At 36.7% G+C, this 19,125-nt stretch overlaps 1 protein-coding gene across 2 annotated transcripts in view; it reads left to right on the top strand.

The window, feature by feature from the left end:
* Positions 1-18,525, top strand: part of Arl14epl (ARF like GTPase 14 effector protein like) — a 44,689-nt gene extending 26,164 nt beyond the window's left edge. For both annotated transcript variants that reach the window (XM_087194686.1, XM_021238262.2), the window contains 3 exons: positions 15,003-15,107; positions 15,317-15,456; positions 17,766-18,525. In XM_087194686.1, coding sequence (XP_087050812.1) covers positions 15,012-15,107; positions 15,317-15,456; positions 17,766-17,988 — 459 coding nt within the window. In that variant the 5' untranslated portion in view covers positions 15,003-15,011 and the 3' untranslated portion in view covers positions 17,989-18,525. The remainder of the gene's footprint in view (positions 1-15,002; positions 15,108-15,316; positions 15,457-17,765) is intronic.
* Positions 18,526-19,125: the final 600 nt, after the last annotated feature.

Here is a 19,125-nt window from a genome sequence, read left to right as displayed (position 1 = left end):
GGGGGTAATCCTGAAAGAAGTCAGAAGCAAACAGAAGGAAGCTAGTGAGCCACTTCCACTTCCTCCATCCTGTCCTTACCCCTTGGCACCCCATGTTGGCACAGCTGGCAAAGCCAAAATGTGATTTGCAGAGTCCCAGTCGTAACAAAGTACAGAGTGAAAAAATGGATTTGGAACTGACAGAAAATGGCTTACTAGCTTACTCGGGCCAATATAATTCTCCTGATTGTAACAAGTGGGGAATGGTGGTTTAAGATCACAGTGCCAGCAGAGGCAGGGACAAGAAAACCCATTCTGTCTACTTCCAGATCCTATTTACCTTTACGTTTTTGTTTTCTGTTACCTTATGACTGGTAGTATTATATGTTGAGAAGCATCATCTGAAAGCTTTACTCCACATGCATCTTTAGACAAGAAATATAGGGTGTTAAGTAGGAAACTTCTGGAAATAATAGTACTTTGCATGTATGTAGGCATTCAGAACAAAAGACAACAAGAACAGTTAAATTTAGACTTGTACAGAAAAGAAACTTTAGGCAAATACATTTAAATAGGTCTTGTATCTACTTTGCAAACATTATTTAGGCAGATTTGTATGGGATTTCAGAAGTTCTAAAATGACTAGCTTTATGCTATCAAATTATTGTTTCATATAGTTCATAATTGCATTTAAAATTACACAGTATGGGCTATGGGTAGCAGTACACAGGTGTAATTCCAGCACTCTGGGACTCTGAGGCAGAAGGATAGCAAGTACAAGCCCAGCTCAGCCCAAGCAACTTAGCAATTTAGCCAGACTGTGTTTCAGAATAAATAAAGATAAAAAGGGCTGAGGGGTTAGCTTTGTGTGAAGACCTTGGGTTCAATGCTGCAAATCATAAGATACAATTATACTATATGAAAGAAATACAGCCTAAGGATATTTTATTGTGGTTTATTATATATATATATTTCCTAGGAATATATTTATATCACTTGTAAATGGTGGTTTATTATATAGATATATATCCTAGGAATATATTTATATCACTTGTAAAAGCTACCTGTAACTGAAATGCTGTTTCCCTGGGTTTCTATAAACCATATACAACTCTAAAATAGATTTAAGTGAATCTACGTTTACATATATCAGAAACTAATACACTATTATTAATTCAAATTTCAGACCTCAGGTTTATGTAAAAGATTAATGTTGGGTTTCTGAACACCTTTCAGATGTTCTTATCAATGGTTTTCTTTAAAAGGAGTTAATGATTCTTTTTACTTATTATTTTTCCATTTTTAACATACTGCTTTCCTCTGAACATCTCTTTTCTCAGTAGTAAAATGAAAGTATTTCTCTGCATTGGTGGAGACCTGTTGGAAGTATTTTATGGATCCCATGAATGTTGATTAAGCATAGCCAATTCTTTTTTTTTCTTTTCTTTTTCTTTTCCTTTTGTATTGAGGATTGAACTCATAACCTTACACTTGTGGAACCACTGAGCTAAATCCCCAGCCAGCCAATTCTTGATGTCAGCCACTGAAGAGGGAGGACTGGGCTGAGACACAGAAGGCCTAGCATAGATCTTGCTCCCATCTCCTACTTTAGTTAGGATAGCTTCATTTTTGTGGGTTTCATGTGCAAAGATTATTTAGAGAAAAATCTTTTAAACAGTAATGGAAAGCTCTTGGACTGTGTATGACCTCCACAGCCATTTGTAGGTGTGATATAACATGGTCCACTCCTTGGAGATCTTCCACACAGTCTTGGTCTGCAGCCTCTGTAGGATGGAAATGACTCCTTTTTAGCTATAGAAGAGGTAAACAAATCTTATTTACAGGAGATAATAGTTTTAAAGCCAGTGTACACTGGCTGGTTCCAGGTCACAAACATGCCTTTCATATTGCATTCTTGAATTAATAACAGTGATTTTTTTCCCCCTTGAATGTGTTTTAGTTCTGGATTAGGGTTATTGCACCATCTGCTGGACATATTTATTCTGCACATACAAGAGATCTGTACTATCCATTATTCTCAGAAGTATCTTTTAGCATTTTAGCAATACCTCTAATTCCTCTAAAACATTAAACATTGTGAAATCCATGGTTTTTTTTTATAAGAATAGGTAAATACAGGAAAAGAAAAAAATTCAGAGACATCTATTAATATCTAACAATATTTTCTAACGTGCACATAGAAGAACATGTTTTCATTTTTTGTTTTTTTATGATCATTTGAGATCATTACATTTATTCAGGTATGGCTATATAAGAAGAGGGGACAGACTGCAAATATGAGGTTCATGTAGAGGCACTGCTCTCTATCACTGCTGTGTTTGTTTCTTAAGGCTTGCTTTGCCTTTCATGTAAAGCAGAAATCTTATGCTGTAATTTATCAGGATAGGGTTGGGGTAGGGATGGGGGCATTGGATTCTGGCAAAAGCACCTTAAATTGCTCAGACTCACTGCTCTGATCATCAGGTTACTATTCCCAGTGGAAAATGTCATTTATCTTTTCTCTTAGTGAATATGCATGGGGAAAAATGTGCTCGTTGCTGCGGCACATGCCAGAGAAGTCATGTAGGTACTGCCTTGAACTGATAGAAGTCTAGTGGGGAAGACAAGGATGTAAAGAAGTACAGTAGTCCCTCCTTATCAGAGGGGGATGTGTTCCACGACCCTCTGAAACCTCTGTTAGTACCAGACCCTATATATTACATGAACACAAGCACCAGATACCTCCACAGTTGATGTGATAATAGAGATACCCACTAAGTGACTAGCAGGTAGATCACACATAAAGCATGGATATGTGAGACAGAAGGACAATTCATGTCCTGAACATGACCAGAAGGAATCAGGATGGCATGAGATTTCAACATACTACTCAGAGTGGCATGCAATTTAAAACTTATGAATTATTTCTGTATATTTTCCATTTAATATATTTATACTATAGTTGAGTGAGAGTAACAACAATCAATTCTGCAGGTATTGGTCTTGATGAATAAGAGGACTGGAGACATTCAAACTCCGTTGTCCACCAGGAATAAGTGTGAGCCAAAGGTGGAGGCTTATGCCCTGAACAGGGGTTGGTGGAAAATCATCCAAACTCAATCCAAACTGATGGTTTTCACAGGCTCATGCTCCCTTGACCCCAAACCCTCTTCTAGTCATCTTTCAATAAGCATCTATCTGCTCCAGTAAGGAAGGGGTCCAGGCAAAGATCACAGATAACAAAAAAGGATTAAAATGGGCCCTCTGCAAAGGTGCTGGGAGAAACAGTTAACTGGTAAGGAATACATGGAAGAACAAATATACCATAAGGCAGAAGGAAATACTGAACAAATTTGTTAATGGAAAAAATTAAGAAAACATTTCTTCCTTGAAGGAAGAGATCAAATTAATGATAGAGATATGATAAGATAAAAAATAAGCTGGGTTGGCAGAGGCAGAATCTAACGGTGCTTATATTTTTAAATGCTTTAATTAGGGGAAAATAAGAATGAAAAATAATGAGCTAAGCATATGTCTTAAGACAACTGAATGTCAAAGTGTAATCAAGAGTATAAAATATGTCACAAGTTCTTAGAAAGATAGTAAATGGAAAATACAAAAAAGAAGAATATTAAGTATTCTTTGATAAGATGAGAAATTCCTGGGAGAATTAATGAACTTAATGTAAGGGAAAGTCTACATATTTTGAATTAAAAAGTAATTATGGATATTATAGACATAAATGACAACATAGTGATAACATGAACATATTCATATCAATAAGTTTGAAAACTTGAAAGAAATGGCTAAATTCATAGAAAAGTATAATTAACTCAAAGAGTCGCACAAAGAAATTTTTAACATGTTCACAATGGGGTCATAATTTATGTTTTGCTGCCAGACGGCTCTGAACCACTGGTGATACCTGCATGACTGTCCCATTCGGGAGCATAAGACAGTTCCATAAGGTGGTACAAGTTGCCCTATGGGACAGATAAAATCCTCTGCATTCTCAAATCTGCTTTCTTATCAGTAAAATATGTACATCTTTCTTTCTGTAAATAAATACCTACAATATCATCTTAATGTCTAATCATCATATTATTTTATGTGATAAAGTTGTTGCTAAATTTTACATCCCCAACTTAGCAATTCTACAACCTAGAAATTGATCAAGATTTACTTTCATAGCTACATTTTTGTGAAGATCTCTATCTTTCTTTAGAACAAATTCCCCAAAGAAGAGTTGCACGACCAGAGATGCCTATTTTTAAAGCTTTTGTTGTATACCAAGTGGCTCCAGTTTTCCTTAAAGAAATGACAGAAGGCATTCCTGGAAGACAGAATAATAGGAGCAAATATGGACAAAGCAAGCACAAAATGTGTTCTGAGAATGGGAAATATTCTATGAAGTAGGAAATGTACCATGATGTTAATAAATCAAAGTAGCAACACAATATTAGCATAATAGATATATTAATAATAGTAAAATATAGTGATAGTAAATACAAGAGTAGTAAGAGTAAAATAATTTAATTTTGGCATAAAGCTATTAGCTGTGCATTACATTCACTTATACTATTCTGTTTAGGTTAAAAATTATGTAAAATCATTTTAATCCCAAATGGAGCTGCTGGAGGTCTTGCAGTTACATAGCTCTGCTTATTCTCCTCTGTCTTATTTCATCTGCCTGCCAGCCGTTCTATTTTTGCCACTGGAAATGACATTCTTTAGAGTCCACATTCCCACACATAGGCTATTGTAGTGCATTTTGGGGTTTGGCCCTATCATAGCTAGGACAATTCTTCACACTCTCAATAGAACCTTGTGAAATATATAGACTTCTCTCTACATGAAATTCTTGTTCAGAGCAGCATCCCCACCTGCAGTGGCTTTTCCAGTCCTTCCTTAACTGGATTCCCTGTGCACTTTACAAGATTCTCTCAAATGAGCCTCTTACAGGGAGCTTTCTCTGACATCATTCTTCTTGGGGAAAGCTAGCCAGACTCTCTACCCTCTCTATTTGCTCAGCAGTACTTTGAACTCTTGTGATAAACAACCTGAACTTATCTAATTACATATCTTCTCGTACTAGACCTGTGAGCTCTGGAAGAGAAGAACTATGCCTTCATGGTCTTTACATGCAGCCAAGAGTGCCTGATTCTAAGCGTAGCCAGGCTACTCTTGAAGGCCCCCAATGACAGAGCTGCCAGTCCTGGCTCGGGTTGTCAGCTCCACACAGCTGGATCTTCTCCGTGATTCCCACCAGAAAATATACTTTTTTTTTTGGTGTGTTTGTTTTGTTTTTTGGTAGCTGGAATTGAACTCGGGTCCTTGTGCTTGGGAGGCACGCGGTGGAACCACTGAGCTAAATCCCTGGCCCAAAATATACTTTTCAAATGTATAACTGATTACGGTTCCACAGCAGCACAACGCCTTGATCAAACAAACACCATAGTGAGCCTTAAGTAGTGGTGCACAGACAACAAATCATGCCTTCCTGGGGTTTTTCTATTAGAGGGTTGGATAAATCCAGGGAGAGTTTATTCAATAACTGCTGAATAAGATGTTAAAATGTTTAGGGTAATAAAACTAGAAAAGATGATACTGCAGTGCTTCTTTAGATGCTTATGGCACTCAAAGTCATGGCTTTTTAATTATTTTGGAACAAAAAACCTATTGAATCATATTGAATTTATTAAATTCATCCATATATATTAATTTCATACAAAAGTCATATTGAATTTGCTAAAATTGTTTGATCACAATAGGAATTTTCTTCTATCCCCTTTGTATATGACAGTCATATATAGACAACCCTAGATCACGGTGTACAGTGCTTCAGCTGATGATTCTTTGACCTCAGATTTTACCTTCTGTTTCCCATGCTGGCACTGTGCAGTGATCCTCTCCTGTGATGCAGGACAGGGGGATCCAGCCTCGACCCTCAGGCAGCCCTGTCCTCCCAATGGAAACAACTGATACTCCTTAGGGCACTGTTTTGCTAGGATAGGACATTCACAGGATTAGATGTAACCTTTTTCAGTCCTGGAGATTGAACCTAGGGCCTCATGCATGCTGAGCAGATGCTCTGACATGGAGGCACACTCCCAGCCATTCATACCTTTTCTTTTTGGTAGTACCAGTGATTGAACCCATAGTCTTTGCACTGAGCTATATTTCCACTCTTTTCTATTTATTATTTTGAGACAGGGTTTTGCTGTGTCACTAAGTTCCCCAGGCTGGATTCAAACTTGTGTTCCTCTTGCCTAAACCTGGGATTACAGATGTGTAGCGCCACACCTGGCCCCATACATGCATTTTGACTTATGACATTTTAAACTTACCATGGGTTTATGGGATATAACTTCATCATAAGTTGAGGAAATACACTTTTATACTCTTTTTTAATTAAAATTTTTTCAAATCATACTATGTCACTTTATAGGAATCTTCCTTACTCTTTTTCATAATTGCATAGTATTCCAATTTACCATGCATATGTACTATGGTTCATATAACTACTCTGCTGTGTATGGGTATTTCAATATTTTGCAGTTATAATTAGTACTACTGTACAATTAATAAGCTTATGAGTTATAAGTACATTGTATACTGCAAATTAATATATAAATAGCTACAAACTGATAAATTAAACCATAAAGATTTTTACACTGAGAATCAATAGGTAAAGTTGAGAAGGTAGGCTACCAGAAAAGAGGAAGAGGGCCAGGACTAGAGAGGGATGATGAGAGTGACAGAGTAATGGGAGGGAAGATATGGTCAGAGTATATTGCATGCAAGTATGAAAATGTCACAATGAAACCCATTGTATATGATCAATATGCACTAAGAAAGACATATAGTTCACTGGAAATCTAAAATGTATAAGTTTTTGAAGATAAAAATTCATGTGTAAGGTTAAAATTTCCCATTTATGACACAGATTATTATTTAAGTACACATTATTAAACAACATTCAGTGTTTTCATTTTGTTCTGTATTGGTCATATGTATTAGATCTACAACCTACATAATATTACAAATCCTAAAAATCTGTTAGAATTTTTTGCTTGAAATAGGATTAAAAATAAAGAAGAAAATAAAAACTAGATGAACTGAGGAATATTTTAGAATGTGAATCCTTCTTTGGAAAAACAATCAATTTTACATTACATTACATTTATTCTCTAGCAAACCTGAGAATATCTGGAGAGACAGAAATATATTTTCTTAGTAAAAGTCATGTCCAAAGTACAATCAATTCTGGGCTAGAAAATTTAGTAGGATATTGTTATCTTTGAAAAATACTCTTCTATCTTTTAAAATTAAATTTTAATCTTTAAAAGAGGTGCTATACAGTTCTTGGAAGACTTACTAGTTGGTAGACCAGAAACTGAGTTAGGTTATGCTTAAGAAACTTGTAACTAATACAAGATAATTATTTTGTATGATATTTAAATTGAAGAAATATAAGGAAGTAACAGCTTTCAATACTGTGGTGCACTGTTATTTCTTAACAGCTTGAATTTTTAAGTTTTTCATTGGTACTTTTCTTGGTTGGTTATCCTTTAGAAGATTTTTCTCCACCTACTTTTAAGAGCCCTACTGTGTTTACACTTGGCCCTTGATGTTCTTTGTCAGTGTTGATATAGCATCTTGTACAGTGAAGTCTCCAGAAAAATCCCTTCTACTGACCATCAGGATGAAGCCAAACCCTGGCCAAAGAATGTTTTTTAGGTTGTGATTGATTGTGGAAATATCTGGTGAGATTTTTACCTGATTTGAGTTTTATCAGTCTAAAACTAGAAAGATTGAACGTATTTGTGGTTTATTCAAAATTTACCTAAAAGATAGCAGTGCCTTAATAAATGTAAGGTTCAGATCAAATACACTTCATTCTGGAGTCACCTTAAGCTTTTTCATCATTGCCAGCTGGATTGCTAGCTTCTAAAGATTTTGTTTCCTTTTCTTGTTCTTTGCAATATAAGTAATTAGGAATGAAATGGTGGGTTTTACCCTGTAATTCTCGAATGAACAGGACTGGTATTAACCTGCCAGTGAAGTGATTTTTAATGACTCACAACATAATATCTGAATCCTGGTGGCAGAGGACAATGTTTAGAGGGCTATAATTTAGAGATTAATACATTTCTTAGACACAGCTAATAAACATGGTTTAGTTTTCTCTTGGGGCAACGCAGTTTTTTCTTAATTTTTAGCCAAAATGTATATAGATAGTGTGCTATATACACTCATGTGTATAAACAGCCAATGGGCAATTTGCTGTTAATATTAGCTAAACATTTAAAGTTGAGATATAATACTGAGCCGTACAATCAAAACTCTAGAGCAGTTGCTTATTTTGAATGGGAAATGGGAGAGAAGATTAATTATCACTGATTTCATAGGATTTTAGAAATTAACTCATAGTGGAGAGCGAGATGACACTTACATCAACCCCTCGCCCTTTCCACCCCTCCTCCTCCTCCCAGCCATTATTACCAAACCACTAAATTATAGAAACACCTTTGAGGCCTTAGGATTTTTCCCTTGAGGGCTTTATGGTTTCTCAGCAAAACAAAGAAAACAAGGGACTACAGTTTCTCTTCCTTTCCTATCTTCTTTCCTTCTTTTCATCCAACTTAAAGGTATGTGTACTTTCTCTTTACCACTCTACAACTTCAGCTTCAGCAGGCAACTGTCATTTATAAGTAGGCAGAAATAGAGATATGACTTCATTTGAAGGCCACTAATTCACGAATGATGCATATTTTAAACTCAGTGCCCTCTGAGGCTGGTAGAGAAAGAACAGGAGAAACAGCTACAAAACGCTGACTCTGAATACATGTTTCTATGTGGTGTTCTTGAGAGGGAAAGACAGTTGGAGTTCTACTATTGCAGTTTGGACTGAAATCAAAATGAAAACTAAGAAATGAGTATGAAAGGATTGTAGGACGGTGGGAAAAAGAACCTTCACCTTGAAATATTGGAGATGAGTGTTTTAAAATAATATTTATCAGATAATGCTGAATATAGTCCAGCCTTCTGGTCTTGTAAAAGTTTCCTTCTTCTGTACTCTGTCAGTGGGGCAGGGTAAACTGACAGGTTCCTGGTTCTCATAATGCTGTAAATTGCAAATAAGAATTTGAATACATAATTCAAGAGTTCCACATTGTAAATAATGTGTAGTCAGCATCTCTTGTAGATGCTGATCTATAACTGACCTGATGGGCACTTTAGGGGGATTGGTTGTAAAGTGATACCAGACTGCTGCAATTATGGCATTAGTAATAATAGCTATTGTATGGTCATATTGTGTTCTCCAGATAATCAAATTCTCTCCTCCATGCACTTTCAAATTATTTTAAATATACCATATCTCTGGAATATCTGTAGATACTATGAAGTTGTTTCTAAAGCACTAACATTATTTATCAAATTACACTCTCAAAAGCATAGGTCAAAATTAGATTCTGATGGACAAATGGCAATGGAGTATTTTTAAAGGTTATTGAGCAGTTTTGTGGCTTTGAAAACAGCTGACTCAAATGGCAAGGAGCAGCAAGGGAATAATTTAACTGACCACCTGCACAATGTCATCTCTTTTTACCAAATATGTCCCTGGCGGGATTTGACACACCTGTCAATTATCTCAGTGGCATGTCAATTTTTTTTTAGCAAGTATAGGAACTAAGGCTAGAGACAGGATGAAATTAAAACAGCTTGACTCTTTTGTCTTTCATAAATATATGTGTACTATTTTACTTCTAAATAATTTTCCAGGAATATTAAGAGATAATGTCTCTGAACAAATGACTCAATCTGATACTAATAAAAATAGAGGCCAATTTTTGGCCCAGAGTTTAAACTGAACACCTGTCTTGCTTTGATAATTTGCTGATGTCCTTAGGGATAAAGGTAGAAAAATATTCATTGCATCGTATGGATGACACAGCAGTACACATTCCAGGGTACCCTAACGATGAGTATAAGTGATTAAAGTGGGAGTTTTTTTGTTTCGTTGCCTGGAGTTCCCTCTGTGACCCGTCCCTTAGAGTGAGTGTGATGATAGAGACCTGACCTGGTGCTCTTTCTTCAGGTGACATAGTTCTTGAGGACTCCAGAGAGTACAACTTGCCAGGTGTGTGATTACAGAGTTTAAAGGTAAAAATCACTTTCCATAATGACTAATTTAGCCAGCATGGCTACTATGTATAAGCTAACTGCTTCATTGGATGCTCAACCTAAGAAAGTATACTCTATTCCAATGCTGGAGAAATATTTGGCTGTATAGGACACTTCCAATATGGTATTTGTATAAAGGAATTTTAAAGAGTAATTTTGCCTAAATGTGAGTACTATGGACTTAATTGTACCCTCTCTTGAAATAATAGGCTGAAGCTCTAATTCCACTGTGACTATATTTGGAGATAAGGCCTTTACAAAGTAAGGTTAAATGAAATCATAAGGATAGGGCCCTAATTTGAGAGGATGGTACCCTTATAAGAAGAGCAAGACAAAAAGATCTACCTTTCAAAAAAAAATTTAAAAAATAAAATAAATAAATAAAAAGATCTACCTTTCTCCCCGCCATATTAATACACCAAGAAAAGGTCATGAAAGGAGTTGGTAAAAAGGTGGCACTCTGCAAGCCAGAAAGAGAGCCCTTGCCAAAATCAAATCAGTTGGTACCATGATCTTGAACCTCCCAACCTCCAGAACTGTGAGAAATAAATGTGTACTATTTAAGCCACCCATTTCATGGTATTTTATTATGGCAAACTAAGGAGACTAGTACAGTGACTTTCTTCATTTATGCTGACTTCGCTATCCAGTCCTGAAGGGTCGGGGATTTAGCTCAGTGGTTCTGCCGCCTGCCTCGCTATCCAGTCCTGAAGTCAACTGTGGCCGAAGATGGGAGCCTTTTCCCAGTATGGGCATCTAGCTGTGTGCTACTGTAGAAGAACTGAACAAGGCAAACTTGAGGTGACTTAGGGAGGCAATTCTCCCCATCCCTCCTCAGCACATCTTCCCCATCCCTTGAAAAGGCTCTGTGTGGCTGACATCAATTGCATCCCCTTCCTCAGCAATATCCTATGTAGAAATTATGATCATCATTAAAATTAACCTTAAAACACTATGTCTTAGTTACTTTTCTCGTTGCTGAGACAAAATACCCAACATCCAAGATTAAAGGAGGAAAGGATTATTGTAACTCACAGTTTGTAGAAGTTTCACTCCATAGTTGGCTGGCTCCAAGGAGCCAAGGCAGAGCAGCATGGCAGAGGGCCATCACAGAGGAGAAACAGCTCTTGGCAGGCAGAAGGCAGCAAAGCAGCAAAGAAGCAGCAAGCAATAAGTGGCTACCCTCTTTCTGTCCCTTATATTCCATCCAGGGTGGCGTACCCTTAATCCTACCCAGAACTATGCCAAACCAATCAGTGGACTAATTTAGTAACCACACTCCCTTGATCCCAGCATCACACACTCCAGATCCAGCCACCTCTGAAAAGCACCTCCATGACCGCATGTGGCTTTGGGGGCACATCTAGACACAAGCCATAACACAGTATAACATCCCCAAAAGATCCCCATAGTATTTGGGGTCAGGCAGATGAGGATTCAAAACTCATGCAACTACTAAACCATGTGACCTAAATGATCTTTGTTGGTCTGTTTCCTCATCTGTAAAGTAGAAAAATAATGTGTAGTTCACAGTGTTGAAAATTCAATAAATGAATATATGCGTAATGTTTAGCAGATAACAGATGCCATAAGTGCATTATTTACAAGGTATTTTTTGAGCACTAGCTACTAAATAGTTCTGGGCTTCCTGAGAGTAAAGAAAACAGGTGTAAGAAGGGTAGGGTAGGGCATAGGAGGATAACAGGGGTGATATGTCACAATGGAACTCATTACTCTGTATAATTAATATGCATTAATAAGAAAGAAAGGTGGAAGACTGTTTCAAGTTAGCAGAACACCTAATAGAAATAGGAATTTTCATGTAAAAATTGTAATTTTGCTGAGCTGGGAGCTGCCATTCTCATCACCATGAACAGTGGAGATGGTGCCAGTAGGTTCTCCAGGCCTGTTTTCAGGGGCTCTTAATCTTATTTCTTTTGTGTGTCATGGACCCTTTTGTCAGACAGTGATATGTATGGACTATTTTTCAGAAGGAAGTTTTTAATCTTATAAAGTAAAATCCGTAACATTTCAAAGGAAACTAGATGAAAATACACTTAGCAAAATGTTTTGATAGTTACATATGTGCTAAATTATTAACACATCAAATAATAAGATCAAGTGGAAGGTCTGAGAACTACCATTATTTGGAAGAAGTGGTAGATATAAATGAAATGTTGATATGTACAGTAATTCTAGTGGGTTATTAAAATCTGCATTTTCATAGTCAGCAAAGTCAGATACTGCTAACACTGCTGGGGTCTGTTGATTACATTATAATTGAAGGAAATGACTGAATTTCAGTTAAAAGTTAGTGAAAATAAACATGTATTTTTTATTCATCCAAGTTCAAGGACTCCCTGCATTGTTGAGTTAAGAACTTCTGTTTTAGAAATACCAAACAAGGGGAGAGGAAATTCTGAGCCTTTTTATACTTTTCCTGGAACAGATATTTTGGGCTTACAATAAAATCTTGTTATAATTTCAGTACCTCATGAAATACTATTATAATTTCTTTTTCACTTTATTTGGAACAAAGGGAGCAAGTTTTCCTCCTAATCTCTTTGTGTAGACTTACATTTCATGATGGACGCAAAGTTTCCCCAGGGAGAAGATTTGCATAAGATACTTATTTCTCCCAGTGATGTAAATCCCGTACCATTTCGAGAAAAGTTTTTGCTTGCAGAAATGTTTGTATCTGTCTTTGAGAAGGAAAATTTGTTATATAAAGAAGCTAGACAGTGTGGGGCCAAAGTTGAAAGATTCATTTAGGTACGAGGTGAGAGTTGCCTTAATGGAAAGAGATCAGGCACCTTCAGCTCAAGTGTTTCCACATGGTCTCAGATACAGATTTAACCCTTAAAGAGTTCTGGAAAGAACATTACAATATCCTTTCCTGTGTGGAATTAATTGAGAAATCCTGGGCCGGTGTCTCTCTAAAGACACTGAGATCTGCCTGTATACAGGAGAGAGACTGAAGGCTGTGCAGAGGAGCCTGAGCCTTCAATTGACCAACTTGAGTTACGACCAGCCCTTGCGAATGAATTAAGTTCATAATTGTCTAAAGCTCCATAGTTTTATATTCATACAAGTTGAAAAACACTCCTTAGGAACATTTGTTTGACCCCATCTGAACTAACATGAAAGTGTTGATGTAAAAATTGTTCTGGACAAGGTCCAATTTTTAAAGAAACATGGAAGACTATTCAGAGCTATTCCCATAAATAACAGACCACAACTTAGCCTGAACTTAACTCCACTGAAACAAAGGCTGAGCAAGCTCTTAAGGGATGGGATAAATTACTGGAAAAATGTGAGGCAAATGTGATAACCACTACACTACAGAAACTGGCTGGTAAACTACTAGAAGAGTACTGGAGGACATGAGGGGGAGACTGGTCAATGGATGCATCAAGCACATTGATTTACTTTTGCAAATATCTTTCTCTGTGATAAGGTCACCTGTGTTTGCTAATTGGGACTTAATGAAAATTAACCTCCTATCCTCATATGGGGTGCTGTTTCCCTTGATTACATTTCAAACAGTTGGCACCAGGTCCTTAAGAAGAATAGCTCTGGATTTCAAAATGACAGGAGTATGGGAGAGGATTTACATATAAAAGGGGCAAAAACAAGATTATAATTGCAAGTTTTCTACAGCAAATGCTCTAAGGAAAAAATGTCAAGGTCTTATTGTCAGGAAGAAGTTTGCCTGAAGTTTAGTCAAGCTAAGATAGTGTATTACCACTATTACCAGTGCTACTACTATGACTACAACTACTTTTATTATTATGGTAGACTACTCAGTAGACAATAGAAAAAATACATGTTACAACTATGAGAAAATAAAAATGAATATGATTTTCTAATATGAGATTGGGGATTGAAAAGTAGGGTGCAAAAGTAGGAACAAAGATGGTGAACCTAGATGCTGGGAGAATGAAGATCCACCGATAGAAATGGAATTTCCGTGTGGCTGGTTGGAAGCTGATGCCAAATAACCTAAGTCAACTTGAGTCTAACTCTTGGTTCCTTTTGGAGAAACAGTACCTGATAGGCTGCATTGGTGGTTGATGAGAGTTAGGGATGACAGCAGCACTTGTGGACTCTTCTGTAGTGTTACAGAAGCACTGCATACCAGCTCTGCATTGCCCACTTACGATCAGCAACTGTGGACTTCAGCTCAATCACACATATGCACACACACCAAGTACCCCTATGTACACTGAAGTACATTGAAGTTAAGTTATAGGCATTTTAGCAACTCAGTGTTATGGGAAACCGCTATCTTTCTTTTAGCCCAAGTTGTATTAGAAATTTGCCAGAAAACTTGAGTAGGGGGTGGGGGACAAGGCTTTTAGAGGTAGCTGGGGAATGATAATTGAGAAGGTAGCAGCTGGAGCCCTGGGAGTAGATGAGATTTTTCACTAAGTTCCTGGGGGTGTATGACATAAACATATCTTACCTTTTTTTTCCTCAAGAGAGTAAGTGTAAAAGGAGATGAAAAGGGGAAGGAGAAATATAAAAATTCACAGTCTTATTAAGCGAGAGAGAATGGTTCCAATGTTGCCTATTCCAGAGAGGTCTATGGTGCTAGGAATCATAAGAGGTACAATTAATTTGCTCATGGAGCACTTGCTAGGGAAAAAGCCAGTAAGAGTTCTGTGGAGTCACATGCAGTAAGAGTGAGTGGGAATAAAGGAGCGGGGAGTGCAGATGACTCTTTCAGGAAGCCTGGGCTTAAAAGAAATTGAAGGGAGAGCAGAAAAGGAGTATAAATAAGGTTACTAGAGATGTGTGATATTAATGTGTTTTCTTTCCCATTACTTTTATAGTGATCAAAAATGAGTGAACAGGCAGATAAAAACAATTCCATTCAAGAGGGACACACAGATCAAAGTTCTTCAGAGAAAAGCTGTCAAATTGGACAGAAGCAACTGGTAAGGCATATGAATTTTATGACTCCATAGTATTCGCTGAGTTCCCAGCTTGGGGACCTCTGAGATGCTCATGGATTTGGTGAAAGGGCAGGCTCAGTCAGGACTCCACAGGAAGGATCTTTGCTCTCAGGCTGAGTTCATTTTGAGACAGTGTAAAATGAATAAAATTATTTGTCTCTCACTGATAAAACATTTTGTTTATTTCACAGCAACAAATAGAGCGGCAGCTAAAATGCCTGGCATTTCAAAACCCTGGACCACAGGTAGCAGACTTTAATCCTGAAACAAGACAACAGAAAAAGAAAGCACGGATGTCAAAAATGAATGAATATTTTTCTGTAAAGTACAAGTAAGGACGTGACTTAATATATTTGATTTGTGGGTTTAAAAATGCACAATTCCCCCTGATAAAGCAAAATAATTGCCTCTTGTATGATTTAAAAATATCTTTCCTAAATTTACAGCAGCACCTCTTAATACTGCAAGTTAACAGCTTCCAGAAATAAACTAAGAACTGGGGGAATAGCTCAATGATAAAGCACTTGGCTAGCAGGAGGGAGGGAGGCCCAGAGTTCCATCCTTAGCATTCCAAAAAAAAAAAAGCTAAATTAAGCAACCTATAAAGAAAATGTCAGTAAATACAACCACAATAATGATAAAACATGCTTATTAGAAGGTATTTTTAAAACAATGAAAGAGATTATAAAGTGGAGAAATCATAACATAAGAAATCAGTATCCAAAATTTGTGAAGAATCTTACAAGTAAATAAGATAAACACAACTCATGAATGAAGAAAATAATAAGAATTTTATAGAAAAAAAGATAATAAACATTCAAAATATCGAACCTCCTTAGTATATTATGAAGAAGTGCCACACATCTCAGAGGTATTAAAGTTGATGAAGCTAGGGGACATGCATTGATTATAAAATGGTACCAATCACTGTGTAAGAACAGCTTGGTATCTCCTATGTGCCCTATGACCTTACATCTTCACTCCTTGGTATATACTGGAAAAAGATTTATATACAACTAAGGGAGACACATTCAATAAGTTTCATAATAGCACTGTAATAGCAAAGAAAACAAAGTGCTAATAATCCAGATAATCAATAATGGAAAAAATAACTTGAGGAATATACAGAGAATGGAATACACATAGAAGTGAACATTTTTAAATGCAACTGAACATACTAACATGGAAGAATCTCAAAAATTACAGAAGAAAAACTACAATATCCTTAGGGAGACACACATATATGACATAACTGAAAATAAAACAAGGGTGTGATTTTAATAATATCCAGCTAAAGTTCCTTTTGGAGTGTGGGAGATGATGTAATGAGTGGGGAAAGGAGAGGACTTCAAAGGTATAATACTTCTGTAAGTGTGCAGTATGTAGATTTTATGCAGAATTTCATGAAAATAGCATCCTATAGGAAGGAAACCATGCAACCTGTGTCTGGATGTCTGAGTTGATGCAGGGGGATGACTGGGCTAAGGAAAAGGTGGGAAGGACAGAATCTGGCCTGTGCTCTCAACTTTTCTCAGGAACACTCATGCCCATCATTCTTATAATTAAATTTGAATATTTTCCACTGGATTTCCTGAGGGGCTCGAGAAAGATCTAGTCTTCAGAGGAAGCAGTTTAAGTGTAAACCTTCATAGAAGGCATTTCTGCTGAAGTATGATAATCAGGTGGCAAGTATATGTAATGTACGTCTTGCCTTTCCTTGCTTTGTTAGAAACTGCATTACTTAACTGTACAGGAAAAAAGGAGGTGTTACGCCTGCTGGGGACAAGGGTACAGAGGGTATACAATTTGACCACACCAGTGATGGGCTAGTCTTTTGGACTTGAACTGGTAATAATGGTACAAGCTATACATAGATGTTTTTGTTATCTAAATCTTTCAAGCATCTCAGATTTGAAAGATATTTCAAAATATTCTTGGTTTGGGGAGTGTGGTGAAATGCTTATAAAAGTCTCTTCCTTTTGGACATGTTTTTGAGCCTAACAGAGCAAGTGGGGAAGCCCCAGCACAGTCTAGACTCTGGGGCTTTCCTCTGGCACAAAGAAAGCATCTTGCCTTCACTGAGAACTTATGATACAAGGTCCAACTATTTTTGTAACTGTGTAGACAACAGAATCAGAAGAGAACAGAGGAATTGGCACCTGTAGACTGTTAGCAAAAGGGTAGGGTTTTTGTTGTTGTTGTCTTTAAATGGTTATGGTATAGTAACTGATCGTCCTCACCTTGAATCATTAAAAAATGTAGCTGCGTTCAGTATAGTTCTTTAAGGGAAAAAAGAAAGGTCATATTTTAAAGAAATATTTGGAGCCTTTCTAGGAGGAATCTTTAGTCACCCATTCCTCACAATTTTCTTAGTTGCATTGTTATACTGTCTAGCAATGCTAGAAAACTGGAATTATTCTCCATGACAAGCCTGGCTACACCAGAAACAGTTTGATTACATAAGGACTGAATTTTCCATGACATCACTGCCATACATTATTTTGGATAGTTTCTGGGTAATCTCCAGGGTGCTGTTCTCTCAAAGCAAAAGAGCATGTGTATGAAGTTGCCGCACAGTAATTTATTCTCAGTGTTGAAGCCCACTGTACTATCATATTAATGTCCTTCTTACTTCTGCAGAGTTATGAAGAAGTATGACAAAAGTGGCAGGCTGATTTGCAATGATGTTGATCTGTGTGACTGTCTAGAGAAGAACTGCCTGGGCTGCTTCTACCCCTGCCCCAAGTGCAACTCCAACAAGTGTGGGCCCGAGTGCCGCTGCAGCCGCAGATGGGTTTATGATGCCATTGTTGCCGAATCTGGAGACATCATCAGCTCACTGCCATTTAACATTCCTGACTAAAACCTGCCGTGTGTAAATTGATTTGTTTCTTCTTTCTATATATGTAAGATAACCATTTTCCTTTGGGAAAATTTCAGGGTTGGAACAAAATATTGGAAAAACCTACTTAAAACTCATGTTCTTTTAAACTACAGAATGATGCAGAATTGGCAGTAATTCTATAAACGTCTGTATCTTCTCAAATTCCTTAATTGAGACTAAAGGATGTGAAAGTGGATGGGTCAACTTCTCTCCTCAGCCCACCATCTCCACTCTGCTGTCACATTAAAAATCTCTCCCTCTTGTCTGGTGTCTGAGAATAAATAGTTTTAAGATTTTCAGAACTCTGTAGCTGAGAGCTTTTCTTACATAGAACATAGAACCATAAATGTATGATACCTAGTTATCCTTAGAATATTATATATTTCTAGTCCCAAGTCAGAACTGACATTTGAATTAAAAGTAATCCTTGTGCCTTGGCACTGTATAAACTTAGCCTCATTTTTATTGTGTTTCAATAATGTTACAATAAAATTTGTTAATATTTTCATCATTAAACATTTGTATTTTTCTTATAAAATTGAGATGATATTCTAAAAGCCATTGGTTTACATTTTTAATTCCGGGGTCAGTATTTCAGACTATTAGTTCAAAAGGAAAAACTTCAATTTACAAAAATGGTTTATTTTCAGGTATATTGATAAGCAGTTGAAACCTGATATAGTTTTTTCAGTTCTGATACATTGTAGGAAGTATAAAGAAAGTTGAATTCAGCCTTCTTCAGATTTTTTTTTTTATGACAATCTTTAAGTCAGAGATTTTTATAGTTGAACATGCATCAGAATCACCTGGAAGACTTGGTAATTCACAGTTTCTGTTTTACTAGATTTGGGACAAGGCTCAAGAATTGGCATTTTTAACAAGTTCCTAGGCATTGTTGATATTGGCTTGGGGACCACACTTTGAGAACTACTTCCCTAAGTTATACTATATACATAATATAAGGAAATACTTGAATAAAGTAATTCAATAAATTTTCAAAGTAAACAAGAGGATTTGTTCTTTAAAAAAAATTTGAAATGCTATAGTTTTCTGGGTTTATTGTTCCAACATAAAAACACTTGTTTCTACACAAGGTACATGGGCCAGGGAAGGCAT

Source organism: Heterocephalus glaber, unplaced genomic scaffold (assembly GCF_053883595.1).
Source record: "Heterocephalus glaber isolate CG9 unplaced genomic scaffold, H.glaber_assembly_v1.0 deba00001606, whole genome shotgun sequence".
Taxonomy (NCBI): Eukaryota; Metazoa; Chordata; class Mammalia; order Rodentia; family Bathyergidae; genus Heterocephalus; species Heterocephalus glaber.
Note: the sequence above shows the minus strand (reverse complement) of the source record. Positions and strands in the feature narration are given on the sequence as shown.